The sequence below is a fragment of the Thermobia domestica genome, chromosome 11 (assembly GCF_964235325.1).
Source record: "Thermobia domestica chromosome 11, izTheDome1.hap1.1, whole genome shotgun sequence".
NCBI lineage: Eukaryota > Metazoa > Arthropoda > Insecta > Zygentoma > Lepismatidae > Thermobia > Thermobia domestica.
Genome location: NC_137464.1, coordinates 155,856,728 through 155,872,656, shown reverse-complemented (window position 1 = coordinate 155,872,656; position 15,929 = coordinate 155,856,728). Strand labels below are relative to the sequence as shown.

Below are 15,929 nucleotides of genomic sequence, written 5' to 3'. Positions count from 1 at the left end.
CGGCAGTCAGCTGAGTGGACAGCAACCGGAGAAAGCCGCCCAAAACTACTAAAAATGCAAATGTCAGCTGGTAAGGCCTCTTATATTTTGGGATTCGCACGGTATTTTATCCATCGATTAACTTGAAAAAGAAAGAACCATCAATAGCGAATATTATGTATCATTATTGGTGCGTCTGAAGGAAAAAAATTGCGACAAAACAACCCCAACTGAAGAAAAGTACTCTTGCACCAAGAGAATGCACCGTGTTACAAGTCGATCGCAATAATGGCAAAATTGTACTTTGGATTGCTTCCGCACCCACCGTACTCTTGGGATCTGGCTCCCAGAGACCACTATCTGTTTGCAGGCTTAAAAGGAATGCTCCAGGGAAAAAGATAAAAAGAAAAAAATAATTGCCAAAATTAAAGCCTATTTTGAGGCCAAAGATAAATCGTTCTACAAAAAAGGCATCGAAATGTTAGAGAAGCGTTGGAATGAATGTATCACTCTTGGAGGAGACTATCTTGATGAATAAAATCGAATTTTGCCTAAAAGTTGTTTTATTAGTCATCCTACGAACTTATCGAGTGATGTGTTACGACAATGGTACCGTGAAGAGGGAAGAGAAAGCAGTAAATTATTTTTGGTGTTAAGTGTAAATAACTGTTCTATTAATTTCTGTTTCAGGCCTCTAAGAGAGGAAAAATATCGATGCACGGGTAAGCCTTTTTACAAAGAAACCATTAAAATAAATGAACTCTATTCGTTCACCCTTTTCTATTGCTCTTGTGTATCTCATACTTTTCAAAAGGCGACAATGACGTCGGAGTCAAACTAGGCACCTGAATTGCAAACTGCTGTTCTTTTACGAGAGGTAGCTAAGTGAGAGTATAAAACGTATTTAAAAAGAAAAAACGAAAAGAAAGTTGCATTACAAAGTCAGAAAACAATTACTAAATTTTTCTATAGCGGAAAAAAATCTTCCTTCACTGATTTTAACCAAATGTTGATTATAAATACATACTACATTTTCTTCCGTTAACAGAATTGTTAAGGTAGATAATAACTGAGGAACTAAAGGTCTTTACTTGGGTAAATTTGAAGTGTTAGTAGACCATAAGAAGCTTAATATGGATATAAAATACCGTAGTGTGAAGGCACTTGGTTCTTGAGTTATTGGATATCAAACTTGGTGTTTAGATCTAACATAAGTAAGTCCAAACCTCAACTTCACTCGTAAATAACTCAAGGACCAGAGATCTGCACAACAAATATTTCACACGCGGAGTAAGCTCAGAAAGTTGTACCACCATGCCAAATTTGGTCGAAATCGGAGGAGTTCCATGAATAGTTTTTAGTGATTTTTTTTTTTTATTTTTTATTTTTATTTCACTGAGTCCAAGTCCAGTTTCGACGACTAACAATTTCGAAACCAACGATCTGTATACCAAAATATTTCGTAACACGAAATATTATGGTATACAGATCTTTAGTTTTGAAATTATTGGTCGTCGAATGCTCCTTTGTAGCGATTTTATCTGGATGGATGGAAATACAAAGCTGAGTATTTTGAATTGTGATTCTTCTATCCATTATGTGAACTAATTTTCTTGTTCACACTATCAATATCAACCATTCAATCTAATTAACAAGTGATTATTATATGTATTGTGTCAAATAATTTTTTTCTTCATATTATCAACATCAAACATTTAATAATAAACTAAGAAGCGATTCTGTACATAGTACGTAAGTAGATAGTTAGAAATGTGACACTGCATGAGAAAATAATCGTAGACGTTTGCATCTACGTAAACGGAACTACAGTGTACAGTAAACATAAACTTTACTTACCTTATTGTTTCTGCATCCTGTGCTATGCCTAGGATCTCCCGTATACTGACTCGATGCAGAGGATCACTGATTTCTTTGGTACTCTTCAGAGCTATTGTGGTGTTACCTCTCATGGACTCCATTCCTTCATGAAGCTTCTTGTATAACGCTGAGTCGGAACTCTGTGTCTCGAACACAGCTTCCAATTCCCCCAACAACGGCTTGATCTTCTGCAGGGTTTCTTGTACCATCAATGTCTGTTACAAAATATACGAAAAATGTACAATCAGAATTTAAGAAGAAACCTAACAATGTGGTAAACTGAACATAAAATAGACAAAAATTGTTTTAAGCCTACTCTATCAAGCGGATTCTTTTAACAATTTTGCGAAAATAAAAATAAGTACTCGAATAAATTATCACTATTAAAAACAAAATCTATTACAGTTTCGTACGCATGGGAGAAAAATTATTAACACGAAGGAAAGGTATCTTTTCGTTTAGCCAATTTCCGTTTCTCCTACTGACCTAACTACCGGTTTCCATTATTATCTATATCCCATCTCAGATATAAGTTGTAATATGCCATTACAGTCTAATGATATTATGTTCTTAATAGGAGGGTGCCCGAAATTTTTTGCACCGACTGTACTTGACGTTTAACAAAAAATTTCTGGCTGTTCATATAATTCGTAATTTTATTTGTTATTCTATTTCAAATTAACATGGAAAAACTGTAAAAAATTCATTGGGAATGATAGTTTTGGGAATCAATATCTTTATTTATATTTTAAATTAGTTATAAGTCTTGTATATGGATGTGTATATGGATTATTACAATTCTTACGGTGTCAGTGCTACCCGAAAATATAGATCCACTATTGGACGGAACTTTCCAGATCAAATAACCAATCTAAAATTCGACAGAATTTTCAGGACCACCCTTCACCTCTCTTTTAGATACCTAGGTCCTTCTAAAATCTAGTTTAATCCAGATTTTACCAAATTTTATTCGTTTCAAAGCCCCACCGCCAAAATGCTTAGTTTTGATTGGCTGATAAACCCACGCTATGATATTAGGGCGCAATTATTCCATTCCACATCGGAAAGTGCTACTGAAGACACTGTTTTTTGTTCGTCTAACTTAAAAGTCGAAAGGACTGAGAGAAATTAAAAATAAAGGTAATATTGTGACGTTATTAACGTATAGAAAATCACTGGAAGCTATGGAGCCATAATTTGCCAATTTTTATAGTAAAAAAACCGGACTGTAGAGCAGAAATAGGAAGTCAACTCGGTAACGCCATGTTTTGCTGATATAATTAGTGGTGGACAGGTTCTGTGAAGTGCATCAGTTTGCTAGTTGTTCTTACAAAGAAAAAATCTATAAACAGTTTCGGAAGAGTAGTGTTTCTCCCTTAAAATATTCTCATCCTGAAAATTACTCCTTTTAGAGTTACGTTAGGCCTGCCCCACTGCCGATTGTGTTCGTGTATGTAGTAAATGTGATTTCTTTTGTACTTATTTAGTAATAACATGGCGGTATTTAATTTCTTTGTAGCTAGGATAGTGATCACAATGCACGTGTGAATTATCAGTAAGGGCTCCTATCTGACTCCCAAATTGGGAGTACGGCTTCCAGCGGGATGAGTTGAACATTTAGTTTGTTTCCGGGTTCCTGCCCCTTCAGGGCAGGGGTCCTATTGTTAGCTAATACTTCGGTATGTCCCCTCAGGGCATTGGTTAAACTGATTAAACACTTAAGAATGTGATTCAGTGAAACAAGGGCCAGTTGGCCCTGTCCCTTTCTTTCCTTTCCTTTCATAGAGCCGATTTAAAATGGTAAAATATGAATGTTTTCTGTGTGTATTTATCAGTACAACATGTATTAATGATAGTGATAATTGGTGTGTATTGGCATGATGTGTCTTGTAGTTTGAATAGTATGTGTATATTTGTAATGTAGTATCAGTGGTAGTGGTAGTTAAGTGATGAAAGAGTGTGTGAGATAATTAAATACGGACAGTGTAGTATTTACTATGCGATAAATTCTTTATTATTCCGTCATTAAGTGAACTCATACACAATATTTAAAAGTGAACATAATGTAGTATAATAATTCCGTGTACAAGGTCACATTCAGTTGTTCAAGGGTTGATTATATCGTCGCTAGCCCTAGTGTCAAAAGTCAGTACTAACCGCCATTCTTCCGTCGAGGTGCTTAGTGATTTAGTTTTCATGAAATTGACCTTTCTTTCCGAAATAAAACCTAGAAGGTATAATTCACAGCCCATATGAATGTACAGTTAGGTCAAGTGATCCAAACTTAATATATTCTGAAAGTTTCAACATTCTGCATAGTCTAGAAATCGAGATATTTAAGTAAATAAACAATACGTAAATTTTTAACAGAAGTCGGGCGATATGATGCTAGTTCTTCGCTTTGAAATTATAATAAATGTCCATTTTTTCTTCGTGGCTGCAGAAGCTCATTGTTGCTGCAGAATTTTATAAACATTAAATATTATCGCGGATAATTCTATTTTCAGTGAACATACGTAGGATTTTTTTTCTTTCTTCTTAATAAAGCTACCAGGTATTACATAGTATTGTGTGTGTGTGAAAGAGTCTTGGGTTCGAGTGAGGTTGTCGTGCGGTGATCGGAGCGGGAAATGTTTGTAGTGATTATAGATTTTAAAGTATTATGATAAAATGTGTAAATAGGCTGGGCGTAGATAGAGGAAACAGGGTGTTTGTAGAATATAGCGTCGTGGCAAATGAATATTAATGTGAATATGAATATAAAGTGTATGAATATTGTAATAAATGAATATAGAATATAGGACACCCATATAGTTAAATATATATAGTAGCCCAGTGAATACTTCGCCGTGTGTTGATATATAGATATTGAATAGATACGTGTAGCTACAAACATCTCAGGTTCTGACCCCTGCACCATAATATCACGCGGACCGGAGGGCGATATATAGTCGGACTATGGTAATACTTTGTAGTTTAATGTGTTATAATAATAATCAACCATAGTAATACCATCTGATAGAAGGGGTAGCATCATATAATCGTTGACTAAACATATTGAATAATAAATTATGAAAAGACAGTAGCAGTTATAGAACAGGGCTGTAGTGAATTATATTTTCTGGTCGTTTTTTTTTAAATAGAATATCCTGCTCCGTGAGATTTTTTTTCCTCCACGTTACCTACTCGAGCTAGCTTACAATGTTCATGGAGGCGACAGCTCTGTATCAAAACAATTAGTTATTGAAATTTATTTTAGCGTACCCGGATGTCGACCCCTAGTCCCTTTAAGTATTTTCATTTCTTTTCTTAGTTTAATTAGACGAGGGAAATTAACGACATCCCAGACTGTGGCGTGTCTGCGCAGGGTAGCTATCGGTGAGGTTTGGCATAGAAATCACCGATCCAAAATTCAGTTTATTTAATTTTTTTTTATTTCGGCAAATCATTAGTTAGGGATATCTTAGATAATACTTCTATTCTAGTTTCATTACTGTCCTCGAACCTTCTTAGTTTTTCTAAGGGGTCGAATATTTTTTTTTACTTAGAGATTTCAAAATTGGGGACGCAGTTACCTGGTCCCTTTCCCCCTCTCCTTTTATCCTGCTGGTCTGGGCCGGATACGGGGATCGGATTTCAATCTTACAAGCAAACTCTTGTGGGATTGGGATCTGATGGACACAGAACTTGCATCCTTGGCAGCAGGGCGCCCCTTGAGTCTACGTATTTGAGTAGACCACCCTTTTTGGCATGTTAAGAATATTTTGGCTATGGATTTTGTTGAGAGCGAAATTCGACTTCTAACTTTGTAGCGTTAGTTATTTCTCACTTAAGTCTTTGGCGCCCCTATTCTTCGTCTTCCTTCTTCTCTATCTCTCTCTCTGTCTTCATTTCTTCAAGTTTTTTTAAAATTTTTTCAACCTTCCCCCCCTCCCAAGATTTTGAACTTGTTACTTACGATTTATTTAACGTACAACTCTGATCTGAAATTACCAGCTGAGACGTTGCAAGACACGATTCATGAATGGAGTAGATAATGATTGGGTCCTCCATCACATTTTGACCTATCGCTGAAATGAACAAAGACTTAGTATTTGACGACACTTCGATTACGTTCTTTCACCGTCGTTCCTCTTAAGTTTCTTTTTAATCCATTGGTCACTTTCCTTTCTGTTTTGGTTTTCAATTACCTTGTAGTTAACCTGGGCCCAGAAATTGTATTTTGATTTACCTAGTTATATCTAGAAATGCTCTGTGTTACGTGCCTGCCTCACAAAGTTTTTTTTTCCTTCATGATTTAAACACGAATTGATTATATAAAAGTTAAAAATTTATAGACGCGCGGTATCAGATAAAATTTAATTTGTTTCCAAATGTAATGTTGGAAGTCATTTGTTTTCTTGGACAATGTTGCAACCTTGTAAAATTTTATTGTTGGGGATGATTAATTTAAATGTGTGCGCATTTATTATAAATATATATATATATAGAGAGAGAAATAAATACTTCGAAATGTATGTGTAATTAGTATGTGAATATGATGTTAAAGTAAAAGTATGATATTAAATGTATTATGAATATATGTAAGAGCGCTCGTGTCTGTCCCCCTAGACGTGTATTGGTTGCTATAGTTTACCAGAAGTCTTCCGACGAATTTAAGAATGTAGATTTTGTTAAGAATACCGCCGTGCACTTAAGTAATTTTCCTTTTCTTCTGAATCAATGTAAGTGATAACCTCTGTAATTATATAATGGCATGCATTGAAAAAATATCGGCAGGTCTAAACGTAACCCACATCATAACAAATATTATCCCTGAGCAATTAACCTAAAACCATTGTGGAAAGTGTACCTTGAATCCGTCTCACCTTCATATGTATCCTGTGACTTGACCAGTTTTTTTTTTATCCTCAATTTGAACCATCATACTACGTACACCTGTGGAAGATCATTTTTTTTTAAATCCGAACCATGTATAAACATATATGAAAGTGATCCTAATGAAAGGTCTCGTGAAGTGTCCCAGTGTTGGATAAATAACTTGAAATTATTCGATTAATAAATTTGGAAATAGACCGTCTAAGAGGAGAAACCTCCTCTAGTGAAAGTTATTTTCTTGAAATCCCTAGATGGGTATAGACGTAGCAGTGTGCGATTGCAGATATAAACTGTTACCAGTTACAAACCAAATATAGACGACGAATGGTTTTGTAACCAATAGATATATATATACATATAGAGATATATATAAATGACCACAAACTAAGTTAAATGGAGCGAAACGTTTTGGACACTGCGACTAGTGCGTGAGTTGTGATTTGGACGCTCAAAATTATTAATATTTTAATATCTCGACGTGAGGTAGAGACTCATATAAGTTTTAATACACCTAAAAGTTTTTTTTCTTTCCTCTTTGTCCAAATTTTTTTTTAAAGTGAAATAAGTGTCTTATTTGCGTATGTCGCAAATCATAATTTGTTTTAGCATGCCTAAGATATGATACATGTATTTTTTTTTCCCCATTTGTCAATATGATTGAATATATAAAATTTACTAAAATATAATACTATGTACTCTATTAATATATAACCAAGAACTTGTGCTTTTAATATTTTCTTCATAATTATATGTTTGTTTTTTTTTCTTCACTATGAATGTAATAAACTATTTGTACCCTTGTAGTTAGTTGGTTTCCTTTAACCATATATACACTGTCCTGAGTGAGTGAGCGAGTGAATGCATGATAGATTTAATATAAGCAATTCTAGTGATATCATTTGTCATATTAACATCTGTAATATGTGTGTCATGTTTTAATATATGTGTTAAGGTAAATAACCTAGGTCATGAAGGACCGTCACTAACGGTTTAAATCGGCTCGAGGAGTGAAGCAAAAATAGCAGGATAAGCCTAAATACGACATCTTTCTTCCAGGAAGTTGAGACTTCGATTGATACGACACATAAATTTATATTGAGTTTATAAGTTTGTTTTTTTTTCCTCTTGGCTAATTCATATGTGTGGTCGATCCTAGAGGACAGAGTTCAGATGCTGGATGGTTATCAGTCACCGGTCGGAATAACATTACAAAGAATTAAATTTCACTTTTCTCATTTCCAGGTCTAGGTCTGGGCAACCCCATGATCGCGGTGCCTGGAGCTAGGTCTGGGTGGTATGAGGGAACATGTGTCTATTCCGAAGCATTCCAAAATTGATTAGTCGTTAATAACATTTAGAATGATTCATCTTTCAACGACTTTCCCGACCTTTTACTATATTTCCGGAATTATCCAGTAATCTGTTTCTTATTAAAATACCCTATTTCTTTTCTTTCTTCTTTACCTACCTCCTTCTTTTACCCTTCTACTTTCTTCTCTTTCTTTCCTATTTCTAAATGAAAGAAAACGGAGTCCTGACAGAGTAGTCGCTATTGGCACGGTTAATAAGTCGTTTAGATGAGTTTTCTTCGGGAGTCCGATATGGAATAATTAACAGTAACAAAAGGTTTATTGGAAGTTACTTTATTGAAGAATAATCATGATTTCAATCAGTAAGTGATCTTTCGTAATCGTCCTCGTTAAAGAGAATTAATTTTAGCGACTCCTCTCCTCTACATTAGCTCTTTTATCTTCGTTAAATTTTTTACGTTTTCTTTCAATTTTGGCGACCGGGACAGGACAGTTACCATGGAAACAATTGTTTTCCCTGGTAACGGATCTGAAATTATTTATTAAACACTGTTTAGGATCGAGCACATATTGACTTGGCCACAAAAGGTGCATAATTAAAAAGTTATAGTGAGATTAAATAGTCGTAGTCATTGGCTGTTCTGCTATCTTTGTCTCTCTCTGTAGAAAGGGGGAAATGAAGGAATTTGCCAAAGTGACTTCTAAAATTTGAAAATGCTGGAAGCTGACCCAAGGAGGGAATTAGATAGGAGTCCCTTAATTTATGAATAGTACCTGATTAATAAGTATTGTTAGTTTATAAGGATATAATTGCATGTGTTTATATTGTGTCTTTTTATATGGAAACTATGGCAACCAATAGGGAAGTAGTATCACACGAGAATGCGGAAGTCTCATGTACACAATGTACTTTAGAAAGTAGTGAGAAAAGAGCTCGCGTCTCTCGTAGGCTAGTGAGGTGTCACGAGTGTGGGCTGAAATGGATCCATTTCAGTTGTATTAATTTAGAGGATACTGCTGAAAATGCAGAAAAGGTCCGGGCTGGTGAGATAGTTAAATACTGCAAAGAATGTGAGGGGAAGCTCCACCAGTCGCGTGAACCCATGAGTTTATCCTCTGAGAGAGAAAAGGAACATCCCGATTCAGACGGTGAGCGAGGGTATAGTACCCCGAAGAACCGAGGCCAAATATCTCCAGTGGAGATATCTGACCTCGATGATGATGAAAGAGATGGGGATCCAATTGGTGATAAACCCAAAGAAAAGCAAAGGAAGACTGGGTCATCTAATAATGACGCTCTCCTCCTTTCATTGCAACAAATGCTACAGGAAATGAAACGCGAAATGAATAAGAATAGCCGGGAAATGAATGAAAAAATAGATGCCTCGAACCGAGAAACCGAATCTCGATTCGAAGTATTAACTCACAAAATAGACAACATATGTTTGGACTTTCCTTCCTCAATAAACAAATTGAGAGAGCAAACGTCTACTGACATCGATTTGGTCAGATGCGAGGCTCAACAGTCCCTAAAGCAATTTCAGCAGGAGACTGAGGGTAAATTAGATCATGTACATTCTGAAATCGAACAAATGGATACCAAATTACATAAAATCGACAATAAACTAGAAACACAGCAGGCCGAAATTGATAGTTTAAAGTCAACCTTGTCAGACTTATCATTGAAAACCGAACTGGAAGTAACTGACCAGAAAATTTCGAAAATTCAAAATGAGATAGCACATATTCAAAAAGAAATGACAAAATCTAGTCGCGAAAAATCAGAGGTAACCTATCCTTTCCCCGGTAGCGATTCCTCAAAAATATTACCCGCTATAACAACTTCCCGTGGCGCAGGAAGAGAAAATTTAGTGTCAGTTGATGCACGGGATATTGCGACGCACTACCCCATGCATCGGTCAGAACCAAAGTCGTGGTTCAATTCTAATAGTGTGCCGAATCAGTCGAGTGTTGTGACGACTACGGTCACTAGCGTGAGTGCTCCCTCCTTACATGGAGGTATACAATCACATAGCGTGTTGCCGGGAAGAGGAGATGGGTGCCATTCTGAGTCGTTGTTCATGGGTGCGATTGGTCCGGGGATGGAGCCCAACATATTCAATACGACCAACAGAATCCCTTTCACTTACATGGGTAATTATAACACCGCTACTACGTCGTCGGTGGTAAATCCGGTGACGACTCCGATTGTGCAGGAGAATATGTTAATTCCCAGTAACTATTCCCCTGCTTATGTTAGTATGGGTTCCAAGGTTTCGCTGAGGGACATCGAACGTTTTCCCACTTTCGATGGGAATATTGCGAACTGGTTACCTAGTGTTTTCCTGCTACCTAAAAGGTGAACTCACAATTTCCAGAATCTTAAGCTTTTCAACTGTACTGAGGACAAAAAACGGGAACTTCTATCTCAATACCCAAAGTGAATGTTACACTGTCTCATTTGAGTGTATGAGTGTATGAGTGAGTAGTTAGTTTATTAGTATTAATACATGTTAATTCTATTCAACAAAATTTTGTTATTCAAACAAATTTTTTTTTAACGACGCCGGGGAACTGTAATATGCCATTACAGTCTAATGATATTATGTTCTTAATAGGAGGGTGCCCGAAATTTTTTGCACCGACTGTACTTGACGTTTAACAAAAAATTTCTGGCTGTTCATATAATTCGTAATTTTATTTGTTATTCTATTTCAAATTAACATGGAAAAACTGTAAAAAATTCATTGGGAATGATAGTTTTGGGAATCAATATCTTTATTTATATTTTAAATTAGTTATAAGTCTTGTATATGGATGTGTATATGGATTATTACAATTCTTACGGTGTCAGTGCTACCCGAAAATATAGATCCACTATTGGACGGAACTTTCCAGATCAAATAACCAATCTAAAATTCGACAGAATTTTCAGGACCACCCTTCACCTCTCTTTTAGATACCTAGGTCCTTCTAAAATCTAGTTTAATCCAGATTTTACCAAATTTTATTCGTTTCAAAGCCCCACCGCCAAAATGCTTAGTTTTGATTGGCTGATAAACCCACGCTATGATATTAGGGCGCAATTATTCCATTCCACATCGGAAAGTGCTACTGAAGACTCTGGTTTTTGTTCGTCTAACTTAAAAGTCGAAAGGACTGAGAGAAACTAAAAATAAAGGTAATATTGTGACGTTATTAACGTATAGAAAATCACTGGAAGCTATGGAGCCATAATTTGCCAATTTTTATAGTAAAAAAACCGGACTGTAGAGCAGAAATAGGAAGTCAACTCGGTAACGCCATGTTTTGCTGATATAATTAGTGGTGGACAGGTTCTGTGAAGTGCATCAGTTTGCTAGTTGTTCTTACAAAGAAAAAATCTATAAACAGTTTCGGAAGAGTAGTGTTTCTCCCTTAAAATATTCTCATCCTGAAAATTACTCCTTTTAGAGTTACGTTAGGCCTGCCCCACTGCCGATTGTGTTCGTGTATGTAGTAAATGTGATTTCTTTTGTACTTATTTAGTAATAACATGGCGGTATTTAATTTCTTTGTAGCTAGGATAGTGATCACAATGCACGTGTGAATTATCAGTAAGGGCTCCTATCTGACTCCCAAATTGGGAGTACGGCTTCCAGCGGGATGAGTTGAACATTTAGTTTGTTTCCGGGTTCCTGCCCCTTCAGGGCAGGGGTCCTATTGTTAGCTAATACTTCGGTATGTCCCCTCAGGGCATTGGTTAAACTGATTAAACACTTAAGAATGTGATTCAGTGAAACAAGGGCCAGTTGGCCCTGTCCCTTTCTTTCCTTTCCTTTCATAGAGCCGATTTAAAATGGTAAAATATGAATGTTTTCTGTGTGTATTTATCAGTACAACATGTATTAATGATAGTGATAATTGGTGTGTATTGGCATGATGTGTCTTGTAGTTTGAATAGTATGTGTATATTTGTAATGTAGTATCAGTGGTAGTGGTAGTTAAGTGATGAAAGAGTGTGTGAGATAATTAAATACGGACAGTGTAGTATTTACTATGCGATAAATTCTTTATTATTCCGTCATTAAGTGAACTCATACACAATATTTAAAAGTGAACATAATGTAGTATAATAATTCCGTGTACAAGGTCACATTCAGTTGTTCAAGGGTTGATTATATCGTCGCTAGCCCTAGTGTCAAAAGTCAGTACTAACCGCCATTCTTCCGTCGAGGTGCTTAGTGATTTAGTTTTCATGAAATTGACCTTTCTTTCCGAAATAAAACCTAGAAGGTATAATTCACAGCCCATATGAATGTACAGTTAGGTCAAGTGATCCAAACTTAATATATTCTGAAAGTTTCAACATTCTGCATAGTCTAGAAATCGAGATATTTAAGTAAATAAACAATACGTAAATTTTTAACAGAAGTCGGGCGATATGATGCTAGTTCTTCGCTTTGAAATTATAATAAATGTCCATTTTTTCTTCGTGGCTGCAGAAGCTCATTGTTGCTGCAGAATTTTATAAACATTAAATATTATCGCGGATAATTCTATTTTCAGTGAACATACGTAGGATTTTTTTTCTTTCTTCTTAATAAAGCTACCAGGTATTACATAGTATTGTGTGTGTGTGAAGGAGTCTTGGGTTCGAGTGAGGTTGTCGTGCGGTGATCGGAGCGGGAAATGTTTGTAGTGATTATAGATTTTAAAGTATTATGATGAAATGTGTAAATAGGCTGGGCGTAGATAGAGGAAACAGGGTGTTTGTAGAATATAGCGTCGTGGCAAATGAATATTAATGTGAATATGAATATAAAGTGTATGAATATTGTAATAAATGAATATAGAATATAGGACACCCATATAGTTAAATATATATAGTAGCCCAGTGAATACTTCGCCGTGTGTTGATATATAGATATTGAATAGATACGTGTAGCTACAAACATCTCAGGTTCTGACCCCTGCACCATAATATCACGCGGACCGGAGGGCGATATATAGTCGGACTATGGTAATACTTTGTAGTTTAATGTGTTATAATAATAATCAACCATAGTAATACCATCTGATAGAAGGGGTAGCATCATATAATCGTTGACTAAACATATTGAATAATAAATTATGAAAAGACAGTAGCAGTTATAGAACAGGGCTGTAGTGAATTATATTTTCTGGTCGTTTTTTTTAAATAGAATATCCTGCTCCGTGAGATTTTTTTTTCCTCCACGTTACCTACTCGAGCTAGCTTACAATGTTCATGGAGGCGACAGCTCTGTATCAAAACAATTAGTTATTGAAATTTATTTTAGCGTACCCGGATGTCGACCCCTAGTCCCTTTAAGTATTTTCATTTCTTTTCTTAGTTTAATTAGACGAGGGAAATTAACGACATCCCAGACTGTGGCGTGTCTGCGCAGGGTAGCTATCGGTGAGGTTTGGCATAGAAATCACCGATCCAAAATTCAGTTTATTTAATTTTTTTTTATTTCGGCAAATCATTAGTTAGGGATATCTTAGATAATACTTCTATTCTAGTTTCATTACTGTCCTCGAACCTTCTTAGTTTTTCTAAGGGGTCGAATATTTTTTTTTACTTAGAGATTTCAAAATTGGGGACGCAGTTACCTGGTCCCTTTCCCCCTCTCCTTTTATCCTGCTGGTCTGGGCCGGATACGGGGATCGGATTTCAATCTTACAAGCAAACTCTTGTGGGATTGGGATCTGATGGACACAGAACTTGCATCCTTGGCAGCAGGGCGCCCCTTGAGTCTACGTATTTGAGTAGACCACCCTTTTTGGCATGTTAAGAATATTTTGGCTATGGATTTTGTTGAGAGCGAAATTCGACTTCTAACTTTGTAGCGTTAGTTATTTCTCACTTAAGTCTTTGGCGCCCCTATTCTTCGTCTTCCTTCTTCTCTATCTCTCTCTCTGTCTTCATTTCTTCAAGTTTTTTTTAAATTTTTTCAACCTTCCCCCCCCAAGATTTTGAACTTGTTACTTACGATTTATTTAACGTACAACTCTGATCTGAAATTACCAGCTGAGACGTTGCAAGACACGATTCATGAATGGAGTAGATAATGATTGGGTCCTCCATCACATTTTGACCTATCGCTGAAATGAACAAAGACTTAGTATTTGACGACACTTCGATTACGTTCTTTCACCGTCGTTCCTCTTAAGTTTCTTTTTAATCCATTGGTCACTTTCCTTTCTGTTTTGGTTTTCAATTACCTTGTAGTTAACCTGGGCCCAGAAATTGTATTTTGATTTACCTAGTTATATCTAGAAATGCTCTGTGTTACGTGCCTGCCTCACAAAGTTTTTTTTTCCTTCATGATTTAAACACGAATTGATTATATAAAAGTTAAAAATTTATAGACGCGCGGTATCAGATAAAATTTAATTTGTTTCCAAATGTAATGTTGGAAGTCATTTGTTTTCTTGGACAATGTTGCAACCTTGTAAAATTTTATTGTTGGGGATGATTAATTTAAATGTGTGCGCATTTATTATAAATATATATATATATATAGAGAGAAATAAATACTTCGAAATGTATGTGTAATTAGTATGTGAATATGATGTTAAAGTAAAAGTATGATATTAAATGTATTATGAATATATGTAAGAGCGCTCGTGTCTGTCCCCCTAGACGTGTATTGGTTGCTATAGTTTACCAGAAGTCTTCCGACGAATTTAAGAATGTAGATTTTGTTAAGAATACCGCCGTGCACTTAAGTAATTTTCCTTTTCTTCTGAATCAATGTAAGTGATAACCTCTGTAATTATATAATGGCATGCATTGAAAAAATATCGGCAGGTCTAAACGTAACCCACATCATAACAAATATTATCCCTGAGCAATTAACCTAAAACCATTGTGGAAAGTGTACCTTGAATCCGTCTCACCTTCATATGTATCCTGTGACTTGACCAGTTTTTTTTTTATCCTCAATTTGAACCATCATACTCCGTACACCTGTGGAAGATCATTTTTTTTTTTTTAAATCCGAACCATGTATAAACATATATGAAAGTGATCCTAATGAAAGGTCTCGTGAAGTGTCCCAGTGTTGGATAAATAACTTGAAATTATTCGATTAATAAATTTGGAAATAGACCGTCTAAGAGGAGAAACCTCCTCTAGTGAAAGTTATTTTCTTGAAATCCCTAGATGGGTATAGACGTAGCAGTGTGCGATTGCAGATATAAACTGTTACCAGTTACAAACCAAATATAGACGACGAATGGTTTTGTAACCAATAGATATATATATATACATATAGAGATATATATAAATGACCACAAACTAAGTTAAATGGAGCGAAACGTTTTGGACACTGCGACTAGTGCGTGAGTTGTGATTTGGACGCTCAAAATTATTAATATTTTAATATCTCGACGTGAGGTAGAGACTCATATAAGTTTTAATACACCTAAAAGTTTTTTTTTCTTTCCTCTTTGTCCAAATTTTTTTTTAAAAGTGAAATAAGTGTCTTATTTGCGTATGTCGCAAATCATAATTTGTTTTAGCATGCCTAAGATATGATACATGTATTTTCCCCCCCCCCATTTGTCAATATGATTGAATATATAAAATTTACTAAAATATAATACTATGTACTCTATTAATATATAACCAAGAACTTGTGCTTTTAATATTTTCTTCATAATTATATGTTTGTTTTTTTTTCTTCACTATGAAGTAATAAACTATTTGTACCCTTGTAGTTAGTTGGTTTCCTTTAACCATATATACACTGTCCTGAGTGAGTGAGCGAGTGAATGCATGATAGATTTAATATAAGCAATTCTAGTGATATCATTTGTCATATTAACATCTGTAATATGTGTGTCATGTTTTAATATATGTGTTAAGGTAAATAA

General features: G+C 35.4%; 1 protein-coding gene across 9 annotated transcripts in view; it reads right to left on the bottom strand.

Annotated features, from left to right (window-relative positions):
* The window catches only part of tty (tweety), a 485,971-nt gene that overhangs the window by 96,565 nt on the left and 373,477 nt on the right, over positions 1-15,929 (bottom strand). For all 9 annotated transcript variants that reach the window (XM_081731237.1, XM_081731240.1, XM_081731242.1 and 6 more), the window contains exon 5: positions 1,837-2,072. In XM_081731237.1, coding sequence (XP_081587363.1) covers positions 1,837-2,072 — 236 coding nt within the window. The remainder of the gene's footprint in view (positions 1-1,836; positions 2,073-15,929) is intronic.